Raw genomic sequence first — 26,749 nt, 5'->3', positions numbered from 1 at the left:
AGCACGATAGACGACAGTATCCAAAAGCAGCCGTGCTCTTCTATTCAAAAGAGCATCCTTTGTTTAATCTTGTTTTGTTTGTTTATTTGTTTTGTTTTTTGTGAAGACCAGTGGTAACTTCCAGTAACAACCCAGGCTAAACGTTGCCAGTGGTAACTGACTTATTATACTTACTGTGTATTCCTTCGATGCGCATATCGAGTCATTGTTAGAATTTGGGCTTTGTAGCTGGTTGGTTATGATGGGACAAGAGCCCCCCCCCCCCCCCCCCCCCCAAAAAAAAAAGACAAAAAAGATGTCAACTTGTATCTTGTTGTTGGAGAGTCACCAACCCCTCTGCCTTGCTCAAGAAACTGCCCGTGTGACCGTTTCACCGCTCCTTGCATGGCTTCATATGTGTGATCTGGCTGTCTGTGTGATGTCCAACACAAATATACAGCAGACAGAGTGTGAGTTGAATCTCCCCTTGAGGGGATAGAATGAGTAGAATGAATTTAAAAAAAATGTAAGATAAAATTAAACTTTGGTGTCTTGTAGAGATTTCATATTTCAGACAAAGGCTGATGAACATACTGTGTTTAATTCTTTGGTTAGAGCTGGCTCACTGGTGTGCCAGTTGCAGAGTTTTTCATTTGGATTCCTCAGTAATAAAATCAAACATCCATCAAGTTTGTTTGTTTGACTGTCTCTGTGTGGTCCTGTTTCTCTTTAGCTGAGAAGCTCCTTCAACAAGGCCTTCAGCATCAAGAAAGGCCCCAAAACCTGCTCAGACATTGAAGAAATTGTCACTCCTGACTCCTCCGCTCCAAACTCACCAAAGATGTTGCATGAAGGAGCAGATGCAGGAGAGAACCTGCCTTCTTCCCTCAAAAATTCCACGTCTGACATCTCCTCTAAGTAAGAGTTGAAATATTAACTCTAGATTGTGTGTGTGTGGGGTGGGGGGGGGCATTTTAATTTTGTTTGGCCCTGACAATGTGGCGTTCCCTCCAGGATCATGGGGATAACAGAGGAGGAAGAAGGTGACGAGAGGGCAGTATCGGAGCTTCGCTCAGAACTCTGGGAGAAAGAGAGAGAGCTGACAGACATCCGACTGGAGGCTTTAAATTCCGCTCATCAGCTGGAGCAGCTGAGAGACGCCATGGACAGCATGGAGGTTCGCTTGGCCTGGAAAGGAGGTCTGCACAACCTTTTTTGTTTCTGCTTTTATTTCAATCCTCTTTGTATCCCAGACAACGGTGGAGAGCCTGAAGGCAGAGAACGATCATCTGAAAATCGGAAGTCAGGCCCATTCATTGGGCTGTGGTCCCAGCTCATCCACCTCGCAGCCTTCGGGGCTGGCCTCTTTCTTGGGACCGTCACTGAGACAGCCCATGTCCCTCACCAAGTCCTTCAGCCTTAGTCTGAATGATTGTAAAGGTCCAGGCAAGTGACTACCACACATGTTTGGCCTCTAATGTTACCTTTTTTTTTTATGTTTTCTGATTAAATTCTCGATTTTGATGAACATGTCAATCTAAATCAGGTGTTATCTCTCAAAGGCTTTTTTTATATAGCTCTTGCATTGGTCAAGTGTACCTAATGTTGTGGCCTGTGACTTCCATTCGTAAATGTAATATTTCTTTTCTTTCTCTGTCCTTTAGACACGTCTCCAGGCACCACGTTAAGTGTACCATCTCAGCTGGAGGAGGCGTGTGCACAAGTTCTGGTTTGCTTCACGGATCCAACTGAGGTAAATCCACCGTTTTTTGCGCGATTCATTTCCACCTCCTGCGGTCACATAAATTGCAAAATTGCACCCCCTGTCTTTCCGTAGGAGCATAAACAGCAGCAGGAACATTACCTGGGATCAGTGATGATTGGCGAGAGGACAGAATGGGCCTATCTCGACTCGATGATAGCCAAGACATTCAGAGTAAGTCCATGCAGGTTGTGTGTTACAGTTGTGGGATTCTATGAATGTCAACTGTGCTCATTTTGGGTCTTTCTTGCTCAGGAGTACCTAACTCAAGTGGACCCAACAGCCAGCCTGGGTCTGAATTGCGATTCGCTACACATGTATGAGCTGACCCAGGGAGCGCTGAGGGTGATAGGGGGAGATAAACCTCACACGTCACCTTATCGATGTCTCAGTGGCAGTCCGCCTCGCATCTTGGTCACCTTGAAAGGTTAGGAGTTCAAAAGTTGACCATCATTGTCTCATGAATGGGTAAAGGATTCAATCGGGTACCAAATTCCTCCATCGGGTGAGCGTCGGGCCACGTAAGAGCCGAGATGCAATTCAATGAATTAGAATATTGTAGAAAAGGTCATTCAGTTCTGTAGCTCGGTTCAAAGAAACGGATGTTACATAGATTCATTCATCTCTTCGGAGAATACTTTTCAGACGGCAAACTACCTTTTTGTTAGTTTTTTGTGTATTCTTTAAATTTGTTGGGCTAGTGATTTTGCCGTTTTCATTAGCTTCAACCAATAATCCTAAAACTAAATTTAAAAAAATAAATAAATAGAGAGAAAATCATGGAATACAGTCTTTTGCTGTGCGTAGTGCGTAGTATTTAAAAATTCAAACAGATTTTTTTTCCCATAATATTGTAATTCACTTGCACTATACACCAAGTACCACATTTTAAGAAATATGTAGCTCTCCAATTTCCACCATCATTTAAATACAGTAGTGTAGAGACATAGGTGTTAATAAAAATGAGTCTTAGGATGCATTCCTAAAAAGTATTTAATTGGTAATGTTTTAATATTGTAGGCCACATTAAAACTGTGCAGTTTGAAAATGAGTGTGCCTAAATATAGACAAAAAAAACCTGTAACTAAATAATGATTCAATCAAAATATATTACATGCAAATTAAATACACATTGTCCAAAAATAATGTTCCAAATAGTTTGAAACGTTGTAAAAGATTGAATACAACCGGATTTAAAAAAACAAAACAAATGTACCGGTAACTTAAAAAAACTTTGAGCATGCAATTACATGATTCTTCACTTGCCACTACAGGAAGAAAACATTGAGAATTACTGTTCTAATTTTTTGACATGCACTGTATGGTTTCAATTTCCATTGCAACAGTTAGATTTGTTGAAGTATTTCCCGTCTGCTTGTGAGTAAATGCTTATCCCATTCTATATATATCCACCAGGTCTTGAAGAACAAAGTGTGGACTCCCTGGTATTCGAGACCCTGATTCCCAAGCCCATGATGCTGCACTACATCAGCCTACTGCTAAAGCACCGGCGTCTGGTCCTCTCTGGGCCCAGCGGCACGGGGAAGACTTACTTGGCTCAGCGTCTGGCCCACTACCTCCTGCAGCGCAGCCGCAACGACTCGCCCGAAGTGGACGGCGAGGCCTCCCTCGTGGGCCGCGGCGCCGCCGTCTCCTTCAACATGCATCGGCAGACGCAAAAGGTAGCCCGTAGGTTGAATGCGGACAAAGTGCACGCACAGGAAAGGGCACGTCACCTCACCGATATTTGTTCCCACAGGAGCTGCAATTGTATCTGTCCAATCTAGCCAATCAGATCGACCGACAGAGCGGCGGCGAGCTTCCGCTGGTCGTGATCATCGACGACATCAGTGACGCCGCCGCCGTCACCGAGCTCATCAACGGCGCGCTCACCTGCAAGTATCATAAATGGTGAGTCGCATCATTTGGCCGATGAAATAAAGTTGGTGAGTTAAACATTTTTTGTGTGGCCGTTTCAGTCCTTACATCATCGGAACTACCAATCAACCCGTCAAGATGTCATCCAACCATGGACTGCACCTCAGCTTCAGGTGAGCACCAAGTCAGGAAGAGCATGCATGAGTGAAGCCCTCAAATACGTCAATAGTGATGGGAAGTAATGAAGTACAGATACTTCCAAACTGTACTTGAGTTGAATTTCATGTTTCTGAAGTGTACTTGAGTACTCACAAACTTTGCTTTCTTTACCAGAATAGGCTTGTAACTTTTTTTTTTTTCTACTTCTGAGAATGATGACATGAAAAAGTAGTAAATAGACAGAGTCAACCAGGACCGAGCGATTTTGAAAAATTATCTAATTGCCTTTTTTTATTTTCCTCCCTCAAAACTGCACTTGTGACAACCATCACGGCTCACCTATTTCTGGGTTTGGTCTTGTGATGTTCGCTAGCTGAGCCCTTATGCACTGTGATGTCATTTTCAGTCAACAGCAAGTGGCAAAATGGCCGCCTGCAGAGATGGATAAAAATGGGCAGATTTTACTGCAATTTTAATCAGAATACCGTCTTTATGCTAGTGGGTGTGCATCGAACATATTGTTTTTGACTTGTGGATTGGATGGATGGATGAATGGTTGGATGGACAGACGGACGGACGGATGGATGGATAAATGGACTTAGTTTTTCACATGTCTGCCGCCTTGTCCACAGAATGGTTCCTTTCTCGAACAATGTGGAGCCAGCCAACGGCTTTCTCCTGAGGTACCTCCACCGTAAAGTTGTGGAAGCTTACCAGAAGAAGGAGCACGACGCATCGCAGCACCAGGACCTCCTCTGCGTACTGGACTGGGTCCCGCAGCTTTGGTACCACCTCCACACGTTCTTGGAGAAACACAGCACCTCAGATTTCCTCATAGGTAAGAAATGGTAATAAATCAGTAAGATGAAATAAAAATGAACTTTAATCTAAAATTATTATAACTCTGTTGGACACCCCTGCGAGTAGAGTACAGTGAGTGACAAAATGGCCGCCCCCTGAGCTAGCTAAAATTTGGATTTCTCATATTCCACAAATGTAATATTAACCAAAATGTTGTGTTTAGACTAGTGGGCCTTCATAGAACATATTCTGGAAAAAAATATATTTGGGTTGACTTCTCTTTAAGCACACTTCTAATACAAACACATTTACACACATGTAAGTATTGAGAGAGGGCAAGAGCAATGGGTAACACAAAATATATTGTACAGTGTAAGTGTACCGATCCTCCCATGTGTTGACAGGAAATAAATCGTGTTTTTCTCCAAACTAACAAACGTGTCTCACAATATACATCACTACAGCCATCGCTTTTCTGTAGCAGGATTACAGTGGATGGCACCTTCAACAAAAACTTGACTTTGCTAAATTACTTCTTTTTCTTCGTTCATATTTACATTCTCAAACTAAATACATTTGCCGCCAGCAAGTGGTCGACAGCGGAATTACACCCAATATAAACAAGAGTTTGACAAAATAGTTATTAACTGTACCAAAGAATCTGTGAAATGGAACCTGTGGTGGAAGGGTTTTGACTTTATGTTGAAACAGGAATGATTTCATGAGCAATTGTGTCACTCCCACATCAGGCCCTTGCTTCTTCCTGTCGTGCCCCGTGTCAGTGGCAGAGTTCAGAAAGTGGTTCATCGACCTGTGGAACCACTCCATCATACCGTACCTTCAGGAAGGAGCCAAGGACGGCATCAAGGTGAGCACACATGCAAGTGTGGCAGCAACCAAAATTGCATCATTCCGACATGCTCACGAGTCTTGTTGTCCAGGTGCATGGCCAGAAGGCGGTGTGGGAGGATCCCGTGGAGTGGGTGAGAGGGACCCTCCCTTGGCCCAGCGCACAGCAGGACCAGTCCAAACTGTATCACCTACCTCCCCCGAGCATAGGTCCGCACAGCGAGGAGAAGAAGCCCGCCAAAGACACTCCTCCGCCCAGCACGTTGGAGTCCGATCCCCTGGTGAGTTTTCGCTTTGAAATGTGCCCATTTTTTTCAAGAACTAAACAGTCGCCTGACTCCCTCGACTGTGCTCGTACCTTCCCTGTTCAAAGATGATTATGCTGCTGAAGCTGCAGGAGTCGGCAAACAGCATCGAGTCGCCAGAGCGGGATGGAGGCCCGCATCCGCTCTGAGGAGAAACTTGAACGATGATAGCTTGGCTCTGCAAAAGGAAACATTGCCATCGTGATCATAGGAAGCTGGATCGATTTTTCGGAGACGTTTGCACCACAAACAAGCATGAAACCAGTCCGGACCTGCATTTCTCTCCCCCCCCCCCCCCCCCTTCCCTTCTGGAGCTATGGGTGCTTACATACTTTGTTCAATGCCAAAATTGCACTTTATTTCCAATGTGTGACAACTGGGCTACAGGAGGAAAAATAAATAAATAAATACATAAATGAATCAATAAATAAATAATAAAAATAAGTGTCAAAGTAGAATTTTGCAGTTAAGCAGCAATGCCGCTAGGTGGCAGTACCTGCATGCTCCCACATCAGTGGTTGTTGCTCACACTCCACAGTGTAACAAGTGAAACGTGCCTGGTTGTGGTGGTTTGGTTTCATTGTACTGTACTGAACCTGGATTGTAAAGGCACAGGAGAGTTAAAAACAAAAAAGTGCTTGTTTATTTAACCTGCTAAAACAGACAATTCTTGTTGCCGTTTGAAAACCTTTTTGTGATAGATGAGGATACATCTTTTGTAGGATTTTGTACTGACTCATCTTTAGTAATAATCAGCCATGCGCAGCAAATATTGTCTCATTTCGTACACCCAACACGCCATGGAGTCCCAAAACCAAACAAGTGCTTCCGTCCTTGCTGCTTTGTTCATCAAAAAACATCGGAATCAACATACAATGTGTTTTCCTTACTTACTCTACTTGCTTTTTTCACTGCAGTGACATTATTTTTCACAAATTGTCTACTGGAAGAGGCTCTTTTTTTCCTTTAGCCCCTTAATATGATAAGGAAGAGTCAGATCTCAACTGTTCTGTGAGAGATCGAAGGACGTAACCGTGGATGGGCCCTGAAACCTCTCGTCCCCGTATTTCTCAATATATTCTGTCTCCGTGCTCTTTACTTTGCAAACGAGGTGCTGAGGTTAAGTAGAGACGCGATGCCTACATTTGCCTGTGCCTGAAAGCCCCAAATGGCCTGAAGCTGCCTTTGAGCTGCTTGACTCCACCACCCCGAGGCCTCGATTTACAGGAAGTTATCATAGGAAGCAAGCTCATCACTTCTGCTCACTTACTCAGATGTCCGACGGCTTTGAGTATGGAGATGAAGGTCTGGACCGTCTCTTGGCAGTCACGTGGAAGGGCTGTTTGCAAAACTGATGCGTGTCACGAGTGGGCTGCTAAGATGTGTGTGATTTCATGAGTGTGTGAAAGTGTGGACATACTGTACAGTAGTTAAAGAAATGGAGATGGAGATGAAATAATGATTCCCATTTTCCCGCATTTCCCAAAGCTTTTACTTTGATTGGACCTATCATGTTTGTTTAAAAAAAAAAAAAAAAAAAGAAAGAAATATCGTCCTCTTCTCACCTTGTTTTTAAAACCTTTTTTCTTATGCAAATATTTGTAAATATCTATTTCTCTTTTGTACATGACATCACTGTTGTAAACACTGTAAATAGCCATTGCATCTGCGAAAACAATCCTGAAAAAGAGTGGAAATGTAAAGAAAAAAATGCTGAAAATTGGCCTCGGTTGTTTATCGTCTTCCTCGAGTAAGAGGAAGGAGCACTTGATTTTTAAGGTGACTGAAGTGCTTTGTACGGCATGTCTCTGTAACCGCATCACATGTTTACCATCAAGCTCTGGACACAAAGTTATGTCATTCTACGTATGGTTTCATAGCTGTGTTGGTTGTCAGTTGACGTCATGTTGTCCACTTGGGCGGCGGAACTGAAATTTCATTTGTTTGTGGCTCTCAATACGTGAAAGCCCCCTTTGGCTTTTGGGCTTGTTTCCCAGCGTGCCTGTTTTGTTTTATGTTGAGGATTTGATTGTTAAATGATATAATATATAATAATCATTCCATTTGAAGTTATCAACAACTTCAAATTGGAAGCATAGTCATGACGAATAAAACTGTCTTCCTTTAGTTGTTTCTCCTTTTTTCTTTTGTAACTACCTACATGTATGTGTGTGTGTGTGTGTATGTATATGTATATATTAGTGCTGTCAAACGATTACATTTTTTAACTAATTAATCGCAACATTTTCCATAATTAATCGCGATTAATCGTATTTTTCAACTCCGATTTTTTACACATTTTACTATTCAAATGTGTGTGTATCTATATATACATGTATATGTAGGTGTGTGTGTGCTCGGATGTATGTACAGTATGTATGTATGTTGTGCTGTAATTGAAAGCGCTAATGTGTCAACTCATTAGCCCACAACATGGATGTGACAACTCGTGGGGGTGGAGGCAGTGCACAGACATCCAAGTGAGGCAAATGGGTGGAGTAAAGTTGTCCCCAACCTCAGGACGCCTTATAAATTATCCCCGAGGCTCCAGACGCCTTCATCCATAGGACTGGCCGTCTCTCAGCACGATGCCAGGCAAGCCCGCACCCATTAAGAAGTCGCCCGCCAAGAAGGCGGGCGAGAAGGCACCAAAGCCCGACCCGCCGGCCGCAGAAGCCGTAGGAACCGAGCCCGCTCCGGCCGAGACACCTGTTGAGGCCGCACCCGTGGCCGAGGGAGAAGCATCACCCGCCGCCCCGACGGAGGACAATCCCGCTACGGAACAAAGCGCCCCAGGTACTGAGGAGGGTCATCAAATCTCATATGGAAATGGAATCATTTTAGGCAAATTGACCTGTTGTGCTAATAGTGAGCAGTGTAATTGCAATATACGGGACGAGGAACACTAAACACCTTTTTAAGATACCTACGCAGTCTTTGACACAAAGTATTAACAGAAATACGACAATAAGTTAACGGTACACCCATTTATGGCAACGAAATAGCTGCATAATGTAACCACGAGTGATTTCTGCGTTTAATATCATTCCCTCAAACAAATTGGACCTTTGGATAAGCAGAATTTGCTCCTACGTGCAATAAGGTCCTCTAATAATGTTTCTTTGTTCATCTGTCTTTGCCAACAACGTGGAGTGATTGGTAGAGCAATTAAATGCTCTTCCTTTAGATGGTAGAAAGTACAATTAAGCTGCCACTTGTTGACATTTATACAACAGAATAACTTTGTGTTCAGCATTCACAGAATAAGTCTTCTTTTTTTTTTAATAAATTGAGATGCGATCATCATTATTTCAGTATTTAAACATTTATTTTCATTTTGTGTTTAGTGGAGCGCCAGGAGCTTTTGTAATGTAAAATATGTGCCTGGCTCAGTCAAGGTTGGGAAACACTGCACCTAGTACCCAACTGTCAAGGAATGATTTGTTTGTTCTGTATGTATTAAACTTTGTGTCCACGAATGAGCATTTGTATCTAAAATGTGCAATTTGTGTGCACACTTGCTCTATATTGTGGCCACAATTTAATTTTTTTCACCATGTCATGACAGGCTCTGTACCTATTTGCTACCCCACATCACAGTGTCATATCATCCAACACATTTGATGACATCTAAATTTCTATACATGAATGAATGATAGCTAGATATATACATGAATACAACTGAAAGTATAACTGTATTTATATTTTTACAAAAATAGATTTTCTCTGCTGCGGATCAAACCTGTACAAAAAGTCACTAAAGTGTTTGTCTGATGGCTATTTATCACTAGCTGCTGAACCCGCTCCCGAAGGCGACATCGCAGTCCCTGCTACAGATGCCCCTGCGGACGGTAATCAAAGCAAGCAATTCAGACTGACACCGCAGATATGCTTTTTTTCAGCATCTCATGTCGATAATACAAACCTGACACTTTTCCAGCAGGAGCTGCTCCTGCAGTTGAGGAGCTACCCAAGGCCCCTACACCCCCACCTCCTGCAGGTAGTGTGTAAAGTGTGTTATTTTCACCATCAAATCAAGTTTGTGATTCAGTGATTCCCAACCACACATTATTTTTCCGTGAGATATCATCAGGTGTGATGTGGGTAATTATCCAATTTCACTTTACTGGTAAAAAAAAAAAAAAAAAGCCCTATAAGGACTTTTGATCTTCTATCTATACCCGCAACATGTAGTGACAGGCAAAACAATTAAATACTCTTCCACTAGATGGCAGAAGGTACAATTAATCATCTGTGTATCCACACGTTGACATTCATACAACAGAATAATAGTTGAACAGGCCAAGATTTTAAATTTGTGATTGAACTGAGACAAGATCATCAGGATATACAACACATTTTATGACCTTTTTGTTTGGTCGTTTGGTGTTGTTTGGTTATTAGATTTTCATCATGACTATGCTTCCAATTTGAAGATTTTTTTAAAAATATGTAAAATATGTGCCTTAAAGACGGAAGTCAACCCAAACATATTTTTTCAAGAATACTTTATACGCAAGCCCACTAGTTGAAACAAGGCATTCTGATAAATATTGTATTTGTGGAATAAGAGTTCATCCACCCATTCTTAGGCATCTCTGGGGGCGGCCATTTTGTCACACACAAAATGGCCGCCCCCAGAGATGGCTAAAAAGGGGTGGATTTTGCTGCTTGACTCATTTTCTACAAACAAAATATTAATCAGAATGCCTTGTTTCAACTACTGGGCCTGCATAGAACATATTATGGAAAAAAATGTGTTTGGGTTGACTTCCACTCCAAAGCCAGATAAAGGTCGGGGAACACTGGCATTTTGGGATCAAATGTGTTTCTCTTTGCAAAAATTGAGCAACCCTGCAGAGGTTTGCACTTGGGATCCTCCTCAATAATTATGCTACTAATAAATAGAATTGCTTCTATAACTGCGACTTTTTGTGTGCAGTTCCCACTAGCACTCCATTGGAAATATCTGTGGAGGACGTGAATGACGCGAGCCTCACCGTCAAGTGGAAGACGCCAGAGAATCTCGGAGAATCTGGCCTGGATGGATATGCTGTTGAGTACTGCAAAGATGGAAGTAAGTTCACCTTCTCACTTATGGGAAGTGTGTGTGTATGTGTGCGTGTGTGCCCGTGTGTGAGGCTGCACCTGTGCGGCAGGTGTCAGATGTCAGATTGACTCATAGCCGCGTCGGGGGCTGTAGGCGGCAGTCGTCATACCTCCTGATGCCTCTTTTAGAAGTGCTCCATTGGTCAGATGACGTTTCGTCATGGCTCCCAAAATGTCATCCTTACTGTATGTTGTTTTTAAACGCATATCGGCATGCTATAAATCATTAAAGAAGATATACTGGATTATTCGCATTGGTTACCATTTGTTTTAATAACATTCCTGTGATACATATTGGGTAAAATACCCAAAGGATCAAGACTGACACCCACTCCATATCCAGACGCAAGCCTTTTTACAAACAAATTAGGTTGCAGAAGGCTACACATATCTTGACTTGTTATTTTGTCGGAAGTTGCTCGCTTTTACTGGAACGGGCTTCAAGTCATGACTATTGCCCATAACTGATGCCATTGAGGTCTGCGGTTTTTTAGATGCCATTCAGGGTTCTTTTGTGATCTCCTGTATGAGTCATCAGTACACTCTGAGAGTTCTATTTTCACGACCGGCGTAAACTCTTTGTGGCGCATGGCGTATTTCTGCACAGAGGCGGGTTAGCTCCGATGATGGTAATTTTGCAGACGAGCGCAGGCTTTCAGATCTGAAAGTGGGTGGGCTGCGCCACTGTGGGGGTGGTCACGGCTGACTTTAATCATGGTCAACCAAAGCAGCTCCTTTCATTTTCATTTAAATGCAGTACTCTCAATGTACTGTACGCTATTCTGTCCTCCCTGAGCATGCTCTGTTTCATGATGCCCCAGTTGGAGTTTGCTGTAAAACTAAATGAACAGCAAAAATAATTACATACATTGTATATTTAAATGCAACACCCACTTAGTTTTAGAGCCCTTACCAACTTATTGCTAGCACCCAACGACAACCCCTACTGACTGGCTAGCCAAAATTTGCTTTAGACATGGCAGTAGGGCATTTATCTTGAAGTAACGCATATTCATACACAGACGCTTTTGTAACACATACAGGCAGGTTATATGAAAATACTCACATACATACACAACATATAGTCTTCCAAATCAGTGAAAAACAAATTATATTAAAGTTCCACACTTCTTCTACTCTTTGTAATCTTCATGTAAGTACATCTCCTTGCGTGCACCACGTTGCCTCTTAGAGGCCAAGGTGTGCACAGCAGGTGTTTATTTTATTTCTATTATTTTACTGTTTTATTTTACTTGTTACTAATTTATGTTATGGCTGTTTTTTAAAGTTTTATTTTAAAGTTGAGTTTTGCTGGTTGAATAATACATTTTGAAATTAATGATTCATCATGATTACAATATCAATGAAAAGTCATCCGTTATTATTTTTTCCATTATATAAGATAAATGAAGCTTCCACTATATTGTATTTTTGTACAAGCAACTGCAAAGTCAACTTTTTCTAGTGTGTCCCCTTCAAAAGATGTGATACAAATTGATGTCGGCTTTCGTCAGTGTTTATTGGTTGTGTAACACAAGACAACTTTGTTGTCCCTGCAGCTACGGACTGGGTGGTGGCAAATGAGGCGCTGACCCCGGCTACCCGCTACTGCATCAAGGATCTGACAGCAGGTGACGTGCTGCTGGTGCGCGTGGTGGCCGTAAACGCCGGCGGTCGCAGTGAGCCGGCCACGCTCTCCCAGGCCGTGCCAATCCGCGATGTGGTCGGTGAGTAGCTGCCATCAATGCAAAGAGCTCCCCTTCAAAAGGGCTCGGAATGAATTATTGAGTGTGGGTGAAGTATTTGAAAGCATTACACAGAAACGGTTATTATTATTAGAAAGCGCTCGTAGCTGTCTGTCTCTTGAAAATACTCATGTTGACCGGAGGAAGGTAAGTGGCTGTTTACTGCCATTTGGAAAAAAAATCCAGTCTGGTGATGAGAGGACCATTCATTAACCATAAGTCACACTTTTTTCTTTCATGTGTCTTGAGTAAGTGTGTGTAGTTTTAAAGCATAAATAACCACATACAAACACACACACACATACGGTCATGTATTTATTATAACATTAATAGCGGTGGCTTATTTGAAGGATCATGCGACACATTGTGCCTGTCCTTGAAAAGTGCTTTGCACTTCCAGAAGTCTTTTAACGTGATGAGTACAATACAGTATCGTCATTTGAGCTAAGCTAACATGCTACTTCGCAACTTTGATTTACGCGGGACCCAGACGTACTCTTTTTGCCCTAAAATTGGCACATTTATATAAACAAATGAATAAATTAATTTATTAATTAATTGAAAAATCCCCTGACTATAAAATTAACTTATTTAAGGCGGAAGTCAACCCAAACATATTTTTTTAAGAATATGTTATTTGCAGGCCCGCTAGTTGAAACACAGCATTCTGGTTAATAAATGTGTTCGTGGAATATGAGTTAAGTGACAAAATCCACCCGTTTTTAGCCACCTCCGGGGGCGGCCATTTTGTCACTTCTGTTGACTGAAAATGACATCACACACCCACACCCACATAAATACATAATAATAATAATAACAATAATAATAACCTCCCACACAGGCAAACAGTTACTCTCAAATATGCCACACTCAGATGGTGTCACTGAACTTAATAGTTGTTTACAGTTTTGTGCAAAGTTTCATTCCTCTTCGTATTTGTATTCCAAAAAGACTCAAATTAAGTGAATACTTATAATACACTTCTCTCTTCGACGACCGCGTAAACATGTCCCACTTGTCGATGCTGAAGGACAGCTTACTCGTCGCTTAGCACATTTCCTGCCCGGGGTTCAAATATCTACGAACAAACAAGAACATTTAGTGGAGAAATGCGGTCATGTAACCAGAACTGACGCTCAACTCCGCCGGTGCGAAACGCGAGCCTAATTGATGGATTGTGGCTGGCTTGCGAGAGTTAAATTCAGCTGTGTGCCATCACCGCTGTCCTCACCTCTCTCACACACACACACGTATGTGATTCAAAGACAGTATCCCATCACAAATACACTTATGTCCAGAAACAAATGCATACGGCGGATGATTTGTGGAAGCACTGGCTGGATGTTTCGCGAGTGCCGGGAAGGAAGCCGATTTTCAAGGATTAGCGTTGGGGCCAAAAGTGGAGCTGAACCACATGGAGCTGAAATCTTAGCTGTCAAATATAAAGGAAAGGATGATGAGCCAAATTGGTTCAGGAATGGTGTGAGATGCAGTTGAGATGCTAGAAGGAGATTGATGGGCAGGATGTTGATAGCTTACAGCGATAAGATGTTCTAAGTCTGTGACCCGGTTACAACCTGCTGCTTTTATATATCTTGTCAGCCCTTCAGATATTTGCTGGGATGCTGTTCTCGATACTCAGCCGAAACCAAACCATGAAACCATCGGTTGTCTTTCTAGAACAGCATTTTAAATGGCTACGCTTTCCCATCCGTCATGACTTAGCACTGTAATGCTTGAATCGGCCGAATATGATGACATCTTTCTTCTCAGGGATCAAATGTCAGCCTCATCCAAGACTTTACCATCTCTTAAACTATCATCTTCTTCTGTTTCTTGTCTCTGCCTGGATACTGTACGTCGCCTCATACTTTGCATTCATTATCACGTAGTGTTAGCCACTTTGCTAACATGGAATGATGTAGCGTTAAACACTTACCAGAACAGCAATATAATGTCTCAATTAAGCATGAAATATGCATTTTGAGACCTATTCCACAATATGCACTTGTTTTTCATCCTGTGCGTTTGTAAACGTCTGTGTTGTAAATATGTAATTGTTTTTTGTGTTTTCTGCTGCCTCCTGTCTTAGGAGTCCTTTGTAAAGGAGGAGCTTAAGGCAATGAGATATTTTCTGGTTGAATAATGGTTGAATATAAAGAAATGAAAAGTGGAAAGTCTATAGTGTCCATTTGTGATCTGTTGACTGCTATGGAGCAGCAATCAGTCCAAGATGCCACCTGCTCAAATAGTAAAACTGTGTATACTATAAATTATCGCCGCTGTCCTGTGAAAAACACTTATGTCCATTTTTTTTCAGTTTTCTTATTTTTACGTGAATGGTGTTTCCACGTTACAGACATCACATCAACGTGAAAATGAAAAAAAAAAATTAAAAAATGGGACATAAGTGTTTTCACAGGACATCAACGTTGTGTAACAATTGTGTTGTGAGCCAATTGTGTTGTGAGCCTGTGACTAAATGAAGTTGTCATCTTTTTAACAACTGTAGTGAAAACTTGCATCATCAGTCTTGGAGCTTGGTCCGGCGATGTAAATAGAACGTGTGAAAGTGTTATTTTGAGCCTGCGTGACCCTCTCCGCACCCTGCTGTGAAAACACACCTGGCAAATGTAGTTACTCTGCCCACTCGCTGTCATGTGCTCGCATTGCTGCCACTCATGCGACATACAGAGTGCAGCAGATCAGATGGGGACAGGAATGCAACTTTAAAAATGATGATGGTGAACACTCAAATTAAACTTGCGTGACCTTGTGCGTTGCAGACCGTCCGAAGATCAAAGTTCCTCGAAACCTCCGCACGTGCTTTGTCAAGAAAGTTGGAGAGCAAATCAACCTGGTCATCCCGTTCCTTGTGAGCCCAAATTTCAAATTGCCTATCCTGTGGATGTCTCCTGAAAACGTGACCGGGCATCTCGTCACTCTCTTCTAATTCCACAGGGCAAGCCCAAACCTTTGGTGTCCTGGCTGAAAGACGGTCAGCCTTTGGATCCAAAGAGGGTCAACATCAGGAATAGTGACAAGGACAGCATCCTATTCATCCGCGGTGCTCAGAGGGAAGACTCGGGTGTTTATGAGTTGACTGTTAAGGTGGACTGCTTTGAAGACAAAGCCACCATCACAATTCAGATTGTTGGTGAGTTGTAGGTGGCGCAAACGCTGGTATGAATAAGCGCTGGTGAATGCCCACTTTTATTAGGAGGTACTGGGAATTGTCCATACGCACGCACACACGTAAAAACATACATACATCGCACTGGCACTAACGTCAATGACCGGCGTTGCTGATTTTATTACACGTGAGCGCACGCGAAATGGGGGGTTGAAATTTCCACTGGGTATTATGCTGTTCCTTCCCTGTGTGCATGCCTTAGTCACCTAGGGGGCAGTATAATACGGATGTACATGGAGGCAGAACTCTTCAGCATTATTATTAGTCATTTTTCGCACAGGATGGAGAATATATACATGTGAGTATTTTCTGTCTGCATGTGTTGCTCTACCATTTGTGTTAAAATTTCCTCAAAGTGTTATACACGCTGATCATATTTGTTAGCCAGTCTATGGCATTCCCCAGCATTTGTTAGCATTAAACTAGTGGACTGTAAATAAATTAAAAACACAAAGTGTAATTATCTTAGTTATATGTGTAGTTTGACAGTAAACTTAAATGGGATGGCAATTAACTAGCTTGAAGCCTATTTTTTGAAGAACGACTCATTAGTTTTATCTGCCAAAATGATGCATGTTGTGACGTTTGAGTTCACTTCCACCACACAGCGCTCATATCAGGAGTTTGCACAACACTAGTCAAAGCAAAAAGTCAGTGATGTCATAACGCCGTTTTAAGCAAAATTTAAAAAATATATACTTTTTAATTCCAACCTCCCTTTTTTAATGGTAGAGATTGCAGTGTTGAGGCTGCTAGAAAGAAATAAATGTAGCCTCACTTCATTCGCCCCTCCCCCACCTTGCGTCTCTGACCAAAGAAACTCCCCCAGCTCACTAACGCGCGTGCATGACGCCGAGGCAGCTACATTGCCAGCATGACTTGTTCATGATGGAGTATTGCCAAAAATGAAATGTTACCCCTTTGCCGTTGTATTTTTGGGAATGTATAATCAATTCCAACTTAAGAGAGCGTATCAACTTACCCGTTGACCCGATGGGAACAATCCGTTGGTTTCACTCATCCATATGCATCAATCCGCGCCTCAAAAAACAACTTCATGACATGAAGAAGAGAGCTTTCTACTTCCTTCGTTTGAACTTTTTTTGTTAGAGGTAAACAACCAGCCAAGAAACTACAATCGTTTTCTTTTGTGAGAATGTCGCTCTGTGTCCCCGTGAGCCTCTGTGAGGAGCAATGCGCTTGAGCAAATAATTGATGCATCACTTCATCACAGCTTCTATCCCAATAGTCTTCTGATCGTTTAACTGTATTCATTTATTTATTGATAAGTCGAGAAATAATGATTGAAAATTAGATTAGAGGCATAGGATGGGGACAGACAGGGAGAATTTCCCCAAAAAGCATTTTAATAATATTCTATTGTCCACATCAATTCCAATATGTCTTTACAGAGTTGCCCGGTCCTCCCTGTAGTACAAAACTGGTGGACTGCTGGGGCTTCAACGCCGCGTTGGAATGGACTCCTCCTAAGGACAATGGCAACACGGAGATCACTGGGTACATTGTCCAGAAGGCCGACACGAAGACTGGGGTATGAGCTCACGAGCTAACCACGTGAAGAGAGTGTTATTGTAACAATTTGATATGATTGTAAGACTGGGATTGCCGTCCCTCCACACAGGAATGGTTCACCGTGCTGGAACATTACCACAGGCTAACCGCCACCATCTCCGACCTCATCATGGGAAACGCGTACGCCTTCCGAGTGTTTTCTGTCAACAAAGTGGGCATCAGTGAGAAGAGCGCCGTCACCAAGGACGTGGCCACAATCCAGAAGACAGGTGGCCACTCGTCACTTCGGCTCCAGCATGAGCAGTGCTGTTATTTTAATGAGCTGCAGGAAGTGTGTGAATAAAGTTACATTAAAGACTCCAGGGACAGAGAAGCCCTTGACACTTATTTAAATATAAGCTGACAACCTGCTTCTGCGGGAGTAAATTTAGAGACTCATGAGTCATGACAGTGTTGACAAATCTAGTAGAGCTAAGTGTGTGTTACTTGCAGTGGTCGGGAATAACAAAGTTCACATACTTCATTACTCTCCTTAAGCGGATTTTCAGGTATCAATACTTCACTTGAGTACAGGTAATAATTTTTCTGACAAATATTTACTTTTACTCCCCGTATTTGAACAGCACATTTGTACTTTCTACTCCTTATTTTGTCAAAGTAGGTTTACGGTATTACTTTTTTCAACCTCAGTAGATGAGGACATGATGTAAAAAGACGTCAGACCTGATGCTTGGCTTCCAAGTGCTAATGATGAAATCTTGTCAGCTACAAGATGTATCAAATGTGTTGACATTGGCCAGCCTGAAGCCACAAGCTTCTCACATTCAAAATTCTGCCTCCAATCTTAAAAAAAACATATAATGGTAAGAAGTATTTTTAGTTTTAGCTAATTTAGCTTTTTTTTGTTTTGTTAGTCAGTTCACAACATTTGCAAAGCTACGGGAACATGTTTGGTAGCATAGCATACCATTATAACATTTGATAGCTTGAGCTAGTGCTTGGTTTAAAAAAAAAAAAAAAAAAGTGTTTGGTTTTTGTGCCAACTTATCAAACCAGTTATTGTAAAAATAAAAAAATCATTTTATCATTTACATTTGCACCAAAAATGTGTCCTTTTTTACCAGTCTTTTTTAGACAAGTACCGTATTTGTACTTCTTCTAAAGTACAGTACTTTTTCCTCTTCTGTATATTAGTAAAGTGGATATAAAAAGTCTACACACCCCTGTTCAAATGCTATTTTTGTGCCATCTGAAACAAGACCAAGCTGATTCATTTAAAATCTTTTTCCACCATTAATGTGACTTACGACTTGTACAACTCAATTTACTTTTTTTTTTTTTAAATCTTTTTGAGAGGGGTAGTAAAATAAACAACTGAACTGATGTGGTTGTAAAGTGTGTACACCCTCTTATAAATAATAAATGGTCAGCTCCTACGTTCTTCCAAACTAAACACAATTGAGAGAAAGATGAATTCATTGATGTTGTTCTTCTGTTATACTAATTGTTGTCTTTTCTTTTCTCAGGCATAGTCTACAAGCCTCCCGAATACCAGGAGCATGACTTCAGCGAGGCGCCAAAATTCACCACGCCGCTCAGCAACCGGGCTGCTACTGTGGGATACACCACCAAGCTCTTATGCTCTGTTCGTGGAAGTCCCAAGGTCAGACATGTCAGGGTAGTCTTTGAGAATAACTATCCTTATGAACAACTTTTATGCTATAGACACATTCAGTATCATAAACAATCGGAGGATGCTGTGTGAGATGAATTGTGGTTGACTAGGGCCATGCAGTGCTAGTCACGGTACTTTTATGTGAGCTTGAAATGTTACTGTCCTTCAAATTTGGTTTTATATGACATTTACAGATTCCTCTTTCTTAAATGTGAAAGTAACCCTAAATACAAATGAATGCACTGAGAAAGCATATAGTTAGAATAATCCCGATCCAGGTGAAAGCATGACTGGCATTCAAAGGGTCGAGGTCACCGAGGCAAAACATTTTTCAAACATGCGAAATTAAAAAAAAACCTGCATCCACATTTTTGCATTTTTATGTGGGGTACCAGTCAAACGTTTGGACTAGTGTTGCAAAATAAAATATGTGTTTTCAATGGGAAATTCATCAGAAATAATCACGTTAAAACAAAATGTTTATATTTTATGATATCGTCCCATTAAATTACTTTCATTTAATTCCCACAAATTCCCATTACTAATTTCTATTACTGAATATTTCTTGCTGCTACGACCGCATGCATTTTCTGTAGTTCTGGCATTATTGATGGCCGCTGCTGCCGCTGTGGTTAAACATATCTTTACGGTCGTCTGCCTGACGCGGCCGGCTTAGGTGACAGGCTGCGGTGGAAATGCGCCTGATTATGTGTTCTAGCTGTCCTTGGATTCTCACCAAGGACAACAGCATTTGCAGAGTCATACCAGTGGTGCTTAGGCAAATCCGACTGGAATTTTAGAACACAGCATGCCTCGAGCGCTCTCGTAGGACTGCGTCACAAAGACTGGAACAGGAAGGCGCGCCTTACGTGTAATAGTAGTCGATGTTTCAAATACCTGCGGTGTGTGTTTTTATTTTTCATTCATGTGCGCGTTTGAGCATTGAAAGCTTGTCCCGTCACACGCCTTCCCGTGGATTTCTGTGTTTGGGGTTGGTCCAAGTGGCGAGTCACGCCCCAGTCCCGAAATGAACATCAATGACTGCTGCGTCTAAATGCATCTTGTGGGAGACTTCACAGTAGCAGCTGGCTAGAAATCTGCAACAAGAGCACTCGTCCACCAATTGTCTGTAAAGGGATCTCCTTTATGTCATTCCTTTTACGGTATATAGGACTCACCAAAATGAAATGATGTGTTTATGGCCCCCTGCCCCTCCCATCTGACTCACTTCACAGCTGCCCTGGAGGCCCAAGCCTGCGGGCATGCGCCGCTATTGCTGATAATGAGCTGCCACTAATGGAGATGTCGTGTGATGGACGCTGAGCAGAGAAGACACAAATGATAAAATAAGATAAGAGAATAGTCTGTTGTCCTGCTGTGAAGATGCCGTTTGGAGAGGCTGCTATTTTTGTCACCCACTCCTTCCTGTAACACACTTCCAGTCACTTTACCTGTAACCCTGAAGGCATTTTTGGTGTGATGGAAAGATGGTGGCACATGAACGAGACTAACGACAAAATAAGAAAAGTAGAACTGTTTGATTTATGGTTCAAGTAAAAATTCTTCTAATTTCATCTCGTAGTCTTTCAAGTAATCCGACTACGGTTTTACACTTCTTCCCAAAAATAAATGGTTATGAGCAGACACGAAGGAACAGGCAGACGACTGAGTTGAGGCAAACAGTTCGGAAAAGCATGACCTTTGCTGTAATTTAATAAGCGGGGCCCCCTAGGTTGAAGTCGGACCCTGAGGTTCCAATAGATATGCACTCTAAAACCTGGAGTGGTACATACGTAATGTCAGGAACAGTTTTAAGTTACTGTCCTTCCACTGGACAGTCACGCTCAGAAAGGACCGATGGGGGATGCTTGGCCTCCAAACTATAAATGTAACGACTTGAGTTTGTGAGATGATAGAGGCTCATTCTCATTCTTCTCTCGTAGCCTAAGATTGAATGGCTGAAGAACCAGATGGTGATCGGTGACGACCCCAAGTTTCGTCAGCTCTCCAACCAGGGCATTTGCTCCTTGGAGATCCGCAAGCCGTGCTGCTTTGACGGCGGCGTGTACACGTGCAGAGCCAAGAACGATCAAGGAGAGGCCACCGTCTCCTGCAAATTGGAGGTCAAACGTATGTATGCACGGACGCCTGCAGAACAGTGGAACCTCGGTTTTTGGCATTAATTCATTACAAAAAGCCTAACTAAAACCTAATGGTACGAAAACTGAAGAAATATTTCCCATAGGCTATAATGTAAATCCAATTAATCTGTTCCAGATGCCCCTAAAATATATTTTATACAGAATGACATTAATTTTACAAACAGAAAACTATGTGAAATGAATATAAATGACTAATGAAAAGCATAAATGAACATTAAAATGGAAGTCAACCCAAACCTATTTTTTTCAAGAATGTTCTATCCAAGCCCACTAGTTGAAAAAAGGCATTCGGATAAATATTACGTTTGTGCAATAAGAGTTAATCCACTCGTTTTTAGCCATCTCTTGGCACGGCCATTTTGTCATTTCTGAAAATGACATCACAACTACTCAGGGCTCAGGTAACGACCAATCACGGGTCTGCTTCGGAAAACAGGTCAGCAGTGATTGGTCATTACCTGAGCCCTGAGTAGTTGTGATGTCATTTTCAGTTGACAGAAGTGACAAAATGGCCGCCCCCTGAGATGGCTAAAGACAGGTGCATTTTGCTGCTTAACTCATATTCCACAAACGCAATATTAATCAGAATGCCGCGTTTCAACTAGTGAGCCTGCTGGGAACATATTCTTGAAAAAAATGTTTGGGTTGATTTCCACTTGAAACATCAATTTACCTTCACCGAACACTCTTGATGATGTATGAAAGACAGCGAAGACAGGAGAGAAGGAGGAGAGGGGATTGCTGAACACCAAGATTTCACTACAAGGAACAAAAGTTATAAACTGGCGTCATAATCCAAAAATACCAAAATGGAATATTCTTTTCTTAACAGAGGTGATTCTTTTGGAGGCTGACAAGGAAAAGAGCAAATAAAGCAACACTTCAACCTTCAGAGGTAAGACAAAAACAATGGTTCCATCTTTGTCCAAAGAGACAGCGAATACATTCATGTTAATGTTGCCGTTAATATTGACAATCAAATCGGTCATGAAGTCGGTCTCTTTGTCCCTTGTGTTGTGGTTTTGTTCATGGGACAAATATGACAGTAGTTCAAAGAAAATATGATGAATACATGAGTTGTTTCCTTTCACGCAGGAAGAAGCACCATCGCTGTATTAAAACTACAATAATACAAATATTCTGCTTTTACAATGATAAAAGTAAATGAGATGTCATTGTTGTTGTGAATTGTCCCATCAAGGTTTTTTTTTTACACTGTTGCTGACACAAATGATCTGTCCAGCATTGTGACATTGTGTCATTTAAACAGCCACACATAACTTGGCCTTAACGTCTGCTAGCTAAATGCTAACACATGATGACAAATGTCATCGACGGGCTAATAAATAGCATCGGGGTTGTGCTATTACAATCCTTTAAACAACGGATCACATCACATTTTATTTATATAGCACTTTTCATACATAAAAATGCAACTCAAAGTGCTTGTAAAACATCCAAGACACAGCATAAAAAGATGACCCGTTATCGCCCTCCCTCCCAACAAACCCAAAGACATATCCACCAGTACATCAGCACCCACTCACACACACATATGGCACACAACCTGATAAACTGTGTTAAAAAAGACATGACAGAGCACAGAGAAACCATATGAGGAAAGGGTACCCAAGGGGGGCTCATTCACGCTGGGGGGAATGACGGCCCATGGCCACAGGGAGTGCCACCATCACAGAGACCCCCGGCAGAGACACCCTTCACCCCCCCACCCCCCAACACGGAGGCCCCCCATGAGGAAACACTGGCGCTAAAAGCTAACAACAACAGAGAACAACAAAACGAAAAAACAAAACAATAGTATAGTCCAAGAACTAAAATCAGTAAGATAAGATAAGAATACTCCCCAATCAAAAGAAAAGATAAATTACTTAAAATTAGATAAATTACTTAAAATTAGATAAATTACTTAAAATTAGTTAAAAGCCAAACTAAAAAGGTGTGTCTTGAGCTTCCTCTTAAAAATATCAACAGTCTCTGCGGACTTGACGTCCTCTGGCAGGCTATTCCAAAGTTGAGGACCAAAATGGCTGAATGCAGCCTCGCCATGCGTTTTGGTCCTCACCCTTGGAATAATTACAAGGCCGACGCCGGAGGACCTCAGGATCCGCAAGGGTTGGTATGATAAAAGCAAGTCAGATCAATAAGATGGCCCAAGACCATTAACACATTTATAAACTAATAAAAGTACCTTAAAATCGATCCTGAAACACACGGGGATCCAATGCAGCAAATTTAAAACTGGATATTTGAACTCAAATAGTGGACTAACATAGCTCCATGCACAGTTTATCTTATGTCTGTGTTATACAGCCCCCTGGTGGCCAAGGGACACACACCAGAAGGAGCACCGCATTGTCCATTGGCTTAAGGCAAAAAAAAGTTAAATGTATTCATCTTTATGCCATTACTATTTGTTTTTATTGAGTATAACATAATAGAGAGCTGTTTTTCATATTAAAAAATGAATTATAAATATTTAGGTTGTTTTTCATTTTTTGATTTTATTTTATTTGCTATGACTAATATTTTGGGTACCTCAGCTACATGAAAACACAATTTCCTCATGTAGGTTGACGTGGATGCCACAGCAACCAACACGCACACTCATAAACATCGTTCAATGAAATGCTCGTAATAAACTTGTAAAGGGAGAATATTGATACATCTTGTGCAAGTGGTCATATAGTCCCACAAATTGTTTATTAAAACACCACTTCCGAAACTGTACCTTATTTAGATTTCTGACATTCAAAAGAAGTGTTATTTTTTCAAAACGAACATTTGTTGCTACAATTAGATTCTTTGCCAAGTGAGTGTACGCTTAAAGTTAAAGCAGGGCATTCTGATAAATATTGCGTTTGTGGAATAAGTGTTAATCCACTTGTTTTTAACCATCTCTGGGGGCGGCCATTTTGTCTTCTGTCGACTGAAAATGACATCACAACTGCTCACAACGACCAATCACGGCTCAGATTCAGAAAACAGGTCAGCTGTGATTGGTCGTTGTGAGCAGCTGTGATGTCATTTTCAGTCGACAGAAAACAAAATGGACGCCCTCAGAGATGCCTAAAAACGAGTGCATTTTGCTGCTTAACTTATATTCTACAAACGCAAAATGAATCGGAATGCCGTGTTTCAACTAGTGGGCCTGCTGGGAACATATACTTGAAAAAAATATGTTTGGGTTGACTTGCACTTTAAAACTAAAATTTGATTCAAATTTGAATGATTTAAAATGATACAATGCAACCATGACATGATGTAGGCCTATAGCAGTCATTTCTTACACTGAACACAGTGCCTGTTCCAAGCTGACAGGCATGAACCGAAACTTTGTGCACACATACACACACACACCCACACACACACACACACACACACACACTCCATAGTTGACCTTCACTGCAAGCAAGGACGTGTGTATTCACACTGGGCTGCAAATAGGGTCACATGCCTTCCTGACCACCCCAGAGGTCCGGTCCTGAATGCATCCTCAGTGCGTTGGGATGCATTCACACCTGTATTTCCGGCTGCCCACTTGTGATCAGATCACATTACCAAAGGAGTGTTTTCATGCCTAGTGCGAACCGCGGGCCTGTGGACGACATGATTAACTGTGTCCCTCCGGGTGCGGGCCGATGGAGCCGCCACCATACTTGGGAAGGTTTCTCAAGGGGTAAACAAGGGATTATTAAGGGAGCGCCTTTCCTTTGGGTGAGGAGGGGACTGTTAATAGGGGATGCAGGATGATGTCAGCACTGCAGTCCACAGCTTCTAAAAATGAGTCACACTAATCTGACACGCAGCCAAACTCATTGCATTACCATGAGTCAACGGGCAGAGTGGGCCTCGGGGCAAAGGAGAACCAAAACTGACAGGTGATCTTTGAAAAGGCCCATGCAGTTAAAATGCCACATTTTGGTCAATAACAAGATAATAGCACAGCGCTCTGACCACATGTGATTCATTTTATAACTTCACAATAGAAATGGGACTTCAGCTACAGCTAGTGAGTACAACAACGCAGATCGGCAAAACTGCTCAGATTCTTTTGTTCGGTCACGACATAAATTTGCATGGGGACTTGTTGCCAGGCAGAATTTTTCAAGCCTATACAAAAATTTAAAAAAAAATGGTAAGATTCATGATTACTGTTTGTAGTTTGCACTGCATCACCCCAGCGGCATGGAAGGTACAGGGACAATTTATTTACAGATTTATTTTGTACTACTCTGCATTGAATATAAAACACTTACTGTAAAGAAACAGGATAAGTGATATAGAAAACGAATTCTAGCCTGACCTGGCTAGCTTTTATTTTGTTTCAACGACAGCACCATCTGCTGGATCGATTCGGCACTGGCTCACATGCCTCATTTGGTGCATAAATACACGCTTTCGCCATTCATACAGACATGATACCAAGGCGGGTTCTAGACAGGCATGTATGAGGTGCCAGCTACAAATCTTGAGCGGGCATCGTCCTCCAGCACCTTTTACCATGTCTAACTGATAAATCCACTCACTTGGATGCGGGTAGCAGTTTACTGCTGCAAACCGCTATTAGAAACATGACAGGCATACGTTGCATACTGAAGGGTGATTGGAAGTTGGGTCTCAGCTCGCTGCAGACAGCTATCCCTCACAGTGAGCCAGTAGCAGGCCGAAATGAGCAGAGTGAAATAGGAGATGCAGCGGAGATGAGAAACACGGCACAAGAAACAATTTGATATATTTTATATTTGAGGGGGCAAGAACACTAAGACAGTGAAATAGTGAAACAGTAAGAAGTGGAGCAGAGGAGAGAGGCATGAGATGATAAAAATATGTGATATATAATCTAAATAAGATAATATAATATATTTGGTTGGATTTAATTTGGGGGGCAAACATCTTTTTGAGGGGGCCAGACCCCCTCTTGCCCCTGCCTAGACCCGGCCCTGCATGATATAGTACTTCATGTACTGTCTAACTTTCTGTACTCTATACCATTTTACGTACTGTATTTATAAGTGCTCCATACACTTGTTGTGTGTGTCCAGGGTTCTGGGCGAGGTGAGAGGAAAAGATGGTGGTGCGACGTTGTGTATATAATGAAGAAATGGTCCTCAACCCACATCATCTCGTACACCCACTCAACAACAATCCAGCTTGGCTAAATGTTGAATGAGAATTGAGTTTGTCACGTGCCAGGCTGAATGTCCAATGATTTTTCCGTAATTTGCAGTTTGTTATACTCTAGTATATCACTCAATAAAATTATTTTGAATTTGCAAAGAGCATAGAATGTGAAATAAATATTCTATTTTATGATATACTGTGTGGATTTCTACATGTATTGAAAGTGTCCCACATTTTCAGCTGCAGTATATCTTTATAGCAAGGTGAACATTTATCATAAATATATATATATATATATGTATATATATATATATATATATATATATATATATATATATATATATATATATATATATATATATATATATATATACTTTTAATTCTCAAATGAACCTACAGCCGTCGCTTTCTGTAGGCGTGAAAAGCAGGATTGAAGGAGACTGACATTCAATAGCCT

At 41.7% G+C, this 26,749-nt stretch overlaps 2 protein-coding genes across 17 annotated transcripts in view; both read left to right on the top strand.

Annotated features, from left to right (window-relative positions):
* The window catches only part of nav1a (neuron navigator 1a), an 84,399-nt gene extending 76,539 nt beyond the window's left edge, over positions 1 to 7,860 (top strand). For all 15 annotated transcript variants that reach the window (XM_086045932.1, XM_086046008.1, XM_086044965.1 and 12 more), the window contains 13 exons: positions 713 to 897; positions 994 to 1,156; positions 1,233 to 1,425; positions 1,644 to 1,732; positions 1,817 to 1,915; positions 1,997 to 2,168; positions 3,158 to 3,423; positions 3,501 to 3,652; positions 3,721 to 3,792; positions 4,411 to 4,616; positions 5,329 to 5,447; positions 5,521 to 5,709; positions 5,802 to 7,860. In XM_086045932.1, coding sequence (XP_085902058.1) covers positions 713 to 897; positions 994 to 1,156; positions 1,233 to 1,425; positions 1,644 to 1,732; positions 1,817 to 1,915; positions 1,997 to 2,168; positions 3,158 to 3,423; positions 3,501 to 3,652; positions 3,721 to 3,792; positions 4,411 to 4,616; positions 5,329 to 5,447; positions 5,521 to 5,709; positions 5,802 to 5,882 — 1,986 coding nt within the window. In that variant the 3' untranslated portion in view covers positions 5,883 to 7,860. The remainder of the gene's footprint in view (positions 1 to 712; positions 898 to 993; positions 1,157 to 1,232; positions 1,426 to 1,643; positions 1,733 to 1,816; positions 1,916 to 1,996; positions 2,169 to 3,157; positions 3,424 to 3,500; positions 3,653 to 3,720; positions 3,793 to 4,410; positions 4,617 to 5,328; positions 5,448 to 5,520; positions 5,710 to 5,801) is intronic.
* Positions 7,861 to 8,286: 426 nt separating this feature from the next.
* Positions 8,287 to 26,448, top strand: mybpha (myosin binding protein Ha). 2 transcript variants are annotated; one of them, XM_086043070.1, is made up of 13 exons: positions 8,287 to 8,529; positions 9,525 to 9,584; positions 9,677 to 9,733; positions 10,676 to 10,810; positions 12,402 to 12,569; positions 15,374 to 15,462; positions 15,549 to 15,744; positions 17,193 to 17,332; positions 17,423 to 17,582; positions 18,840 to 18,976; positions 20,932 to 21,118; positions 21,983 to 22,045; positions 26,214 to 26,448. In XM_086043070.1, exons 1-12 carry the CDS (start codon positions 8,322 to 8,324, stop codon positions 22,021 to 22,023), a joined length of 1,578 nt encoding a protein of 525 aa, XP_085899196.1. In that variant the 5' UTR covers positions 8,287 to 8,321; the 3' UTR covers positions 22,024 to 22,045; positions 26,214 to 26,448. The 2 variants fall into 2 exon arrangements, with proteins under 2 accessions (XP_085899196.1, XP_085899186.1); XM_086043060.1 differs by having other exon boundaries at positions 9,674 to 9,733.
* The last annotated feature ends 301 nt before the right edge of the window (positions 26,449 to 26,749 follow it).

Source organism: Filicampus tigris, chromosome 1 (assembly GCF_054856515.1).
Source record: "Filicampus tigris isolate MCC_2025a chromosome 1, RoL_Ftig_1.0, whole genome shotgun sequence".
Lineage (NCBI taxonomy): Eukaryota > Metazoa > Chordata > Actinopteri > Syngnathiformes > Syngnathidae > Filicampus > Filicampus tigris.
Note: the sequence above shows the minus strand (reverse complement) of the source record. Positions and strands in the feature narration are given on the sequence as shown.

Coding starts and splice junctions, on each gene's coding strand:
- mybpha (XM_086043060.1), top strand. CDS start 8,322: ATGCCAGGCAAGCCCGCACCCATTAAGAAGTCGCCCGCCAAGAAGGCG. Junction 17,333..17,422: donor AGGCCGACACGAAGACTGGG/GTATGAGCTCAC, acceptor CCCTCCACACAG/GAATGGTTCACCGTGCTGGA. Junction 18,977..20,931: donor CTGTTCGTGGAAGTCCCAAG/GTCAGACATGTC, acceptor CTTCTCTCGTAG/CCTAAGATTGAATGGCTGAA.